We start from the raw sequence: 3,423 nt of genomic DNA, 5'->3' as shown, positions 1-3,423 counted from the left end.
AGGACTACAAATTCTTTGTTTATTCCTCTGCCACCCCAATCGAGAAATGGAATTTAATTCCCCTCTCTTTGATGTGGGATAATCTGCCAAGATTTCTCCTCAGAACCTTGACACGTGCTACTCCTGGAATACCCAGAATATTCTTCCCACCCTCCTACCTGGTACTTCATCTTATTTTTCAGTGTACCTGCTCTTCAGAGAGGGCCAGCCCTTCCAGACCACCTTAGCAAAAAGTAAAACCTTTCAAGGCGAGACCTGTTTCAATCTTTTATTTCCTTCTTAACACTGATATAAACGAAACATGTAAATAGGCATCAATTAAATTGATTACAGGTGGCTGTCCACCTCCTTGCATAAAGTAAGTTTTACTGGAACACAGCCATGCCCATTGCTGCTTCTGAAACTAAAGAGCTGAGCAGATGCTACAAAGACCATGTGGCCCATGAAGCCGGAGATATTTGCCATTTAGCCCTTTAACCCCATGGAGAGAAAGACCCGTGGCTCTCTCATCCCCAGATCTCCAATACCTCAGACAAATAATTTGTCCAAAAAACCGAAGGGCTCTGAGGCTCAGCTATAAGCCGTTCTTTAATGGCAGGCTCTTTTGGTCAGGACAGGGCTAGACCAGGGCTGGGTCTCTTCCCTTCTGAGGTCCCCGGTCTAAGGAGTCCTAGATGACAGCTTTGGAGGAGATGCACCAGGACTCAGAAGTTCAAGTCCAAGGAGACCAGGCCATTTTTTTTCAGCCTTCTGCTCAATTTCAGAAGTGGGCAGGAATCTGGTTAGGACCCTCTACTACCTTTTAGGAGTATATTGCTTTTGCCAACACCCAAGCAAGGATGTGACGATTTTCAGGGAGAAAAGGTCCTCTGTTTCTCTCCCCTCTGCAGCAAGCATATGCTGGGCTAGACCCCTGAGAAGAGCCATCTACGAGTGTGGGCAGAGAATCTCCCCTGGATCAGAGGTTCCTCCCCATCAAGGAGATGGCTCCGATGATAAGCTAGACCCCACACATGCCACTTTCCAGTTAAACTGCACATGGCGGTTGCGGGGAGGCATCAGCTTGTATGTGGGGACAGACTGCACATTCACAGGTCCGGGGACTGCCATGCTGTGTGTATGCACACGGACAGAGAGGAGGCCAGCTCTGGGAATTTGCCAGGGCCCCAGGATGAGCTGCAGATTTTTGCTCTGGATGCTGAGAGTTGCTGGGGGGGCCCTCTGCTCAAACATACTGCACATACTTCTTTTAATCTGTTATCATCTATCAAGCTCAGGCCTGAAAGAGAAAACCTCCCCCATTCACTCCTCCCTTCCTTTGTACCAACATCCTCATCTCAGGTTCCGTGGGTCCACAGAGGGCTGCCTCTAGCGAGGTAGGGAGATCTTCCGGGCTGTAAGAGAACCAGGTTCCACCAGTTCTAAATCCTGGAGGGCCTCCAGCAGCTGCTCCTTTGCAGTTCCAATGAAGGTGTTCTCCAGGAAGGCAGGCAGGCCTCCCACACCATCCCGTAGGGTATACAGGGGCACTCGCACCAGGCCTAGCACCTGTGAAAGGAAGGAGACATGTGACAAGATAAGTAGCTCATCCTAGACCAATCTTTCCAGATCAGGTCTCATCCCTTATCAGTCCCCCAGAACCAGGCCTGAGGACTTATTTCTTATACCTAGTGGGCCCAGCTCTCTGCAGGCAAATGACCATGCCATCCAGCTTCATAAATGCTAATCTCTCCTACATCACTAAACCTACAGTGCCTCTTGCCTCCAGGATGTATGTCTGGCCCTTCACCAGTAGTTCTCAAAAATATTCCAGACCAGCCACATCAGCACCATTTAGAAACTTTTTGAAAAATACAGATTCTCAGGTCCTTCCCTCCTTCCTTCCCCCACTGAACCAGAAATTCTGGGAGTGGGGTCAGTAATAAGGCTCCCAGCTGATTTTGATACCTGTCAAAGTTTGAAAACCATCGCCATTAACAATTGACTCCCCGACTCTCCTAGCTTAACAACAACTTATCAGGCCGCATCTTCTACCCAAGAAAATCAGGGGCCTGGAATGCAACGCTTGAGGCGGGGAGAGAGATTTGGTTAGGTGTGTTCTAGAGAAACAACTGCAGAGGCCAGTTAACCGGGGCGGGGGGGGGGGGGGGGGTAGACTGCACTGGCTGTGGCTTGTCAACCAGATGAAAGAAGCCCAAGATCCTAACTACCTTAGGAAAGTGGGGGATCGGCTGTGGGGGGGGGGGTGGGCAGGGAGGCTATGGGGGTGGGGTTCTCGGGGCCGGGCCCCACCTCCAGCCCGTGGTCCTTGGCCCGAGGGGCGCACATCTCCACAGCGACCAGCTGCTGGAGCGTCAGGCGCTTGGCGTAGAAGTGGGCCACGATGCGCGCCCCCGGACCCGCGTGCGAGCTGCGGTAGTCTGCACGCTCCACGCGGAAGTCCGCCACGGCCTCGCCCAGCTCCTCGGTCAGCTCGCGATTCAGCCCGGCCTCCAGACCGCCGTCCTGCATGTTGACGAAGCCGCCGGGGAAGCCGAGGCGCCCATCAAAGCGCATCTGCATCTGCGGGAGGGGACAGCGGGGTCGCCCGGGCGCCCGGCCGGCGTCCCCGGGGGAGGAGGAGGAGGGGGGCGGGGTAGGGGTAGGGGCGGGGGGAAGGCGGGGCGCCCCTTCTCACCAGGACCGCGTAACGGAGCGGGATGCGACCGAAAAGCATCCCTGGGTCCGGCGCGTATAACAGCGCGTGGCACGCGTGGCGCCAGCCAGACCCCAGCGTCAGGGCCTCCTCCAGCTCCAGCTTGCGGATCCCGGCCATGGCCCCACGCCTGTCCCCGTCGCCGTCCCGAGGGCCCAAGGGGCTAGGCGGACCCGGTGCCAGCCAATCGGGGCGGGGCTTGCAGGCCCGGGGAGCCAGCGACGGCCGCGGGACTCGGGGGAACTGAAAGCCTCGTCCGGGTTGGGCCCCGGGCGGGGCGGGGCGAAGGCGGCGTGGCCCGAGATCCGGGCGCCGAGCGAGGCGGGGAAGTCACGCTTCCGTCACAGAGCCCGGCCTGCGGGACTCCGGCAGCCGGCGGGTGGCGGGGCGGGCTACCGGGGCAGGCTCTCCCTGGGGCCGAGGCCTGCGGCTGGAGGCAGCGCGGGAGCGTCAGGGAGCCGCAGCTGGTTTGGTTCCGGTGGCACACGGAGCCCGGGGCAGGAGCCGGGTATAGGAAGGACTGAGGCCGAGCCGGCTTCGGAGACCTGGCCTGTCCTTGGGCAGTGGCGATGGAAAGGAGCGACAGGTGTAACAGCTGCCCTGCGGGGCGGAGTGGGGGGCGCGGGACCCAGTGGCTGGTTGAATGTCGGGGAAAAGTTGTGCTAGGTAGGGTGAGGTCAGAGTTTATGGCCCTGGTGCATGGGGGCATTTTTTGATTTGGGAGTATC

At 57.5% G+C, this 3,423-nt stretch overlaps 1 protein-coding gene across 1 annotated transcript; it reads right to left on the bottom strand.

The window, feature by feature from the left end:
* Positions 1-254: 254 nt before the first annotated feature.
* Positions 255-2,970, bottom strand: NUDT16 (nudix hydrolase 16). The gene is made up of 3 exons (XM_059162601.1): positions 2,678-2,970; positions 2,293-2,562; positions 255-1,548 (listed from the first exon to the last, which is right to left on the bottom strand). Exons 1-3 carry the CDS (start codon positions 2,813-2,815, stop codon positions 1,369-1,371), a joined length of 588 nt encoding a protein of 195 aa, XP_059018584.1. The 5' UTR covers positions 2,816-2,970; the 3' UTR covers positions 255-1,368.
* Between the last annotated feature and the right edge of the window lie 453 nt (positions 2,971-3,423).

Source organism: Mustela lutreola, chromosome 2 (assembly GCF_030435805.1).
Source record: "Mustela lutreola isolate mMusLut2 chromosome 2, mMusLut2.pri, whole genome shotgun sequence".
Classification (NCBI taxonomy): domain Eukaryota; kingdom Metazoa; phylum Chordata; class Mammalia; order Carnivora; family Mustelidae; genus Mustela; species Mustela lutreola.
The sequence above is the reverse complement of the archived record's forward strand: the minus strand, read 5'-3'. Positions and strand labels throughout refer to the sequence as shown.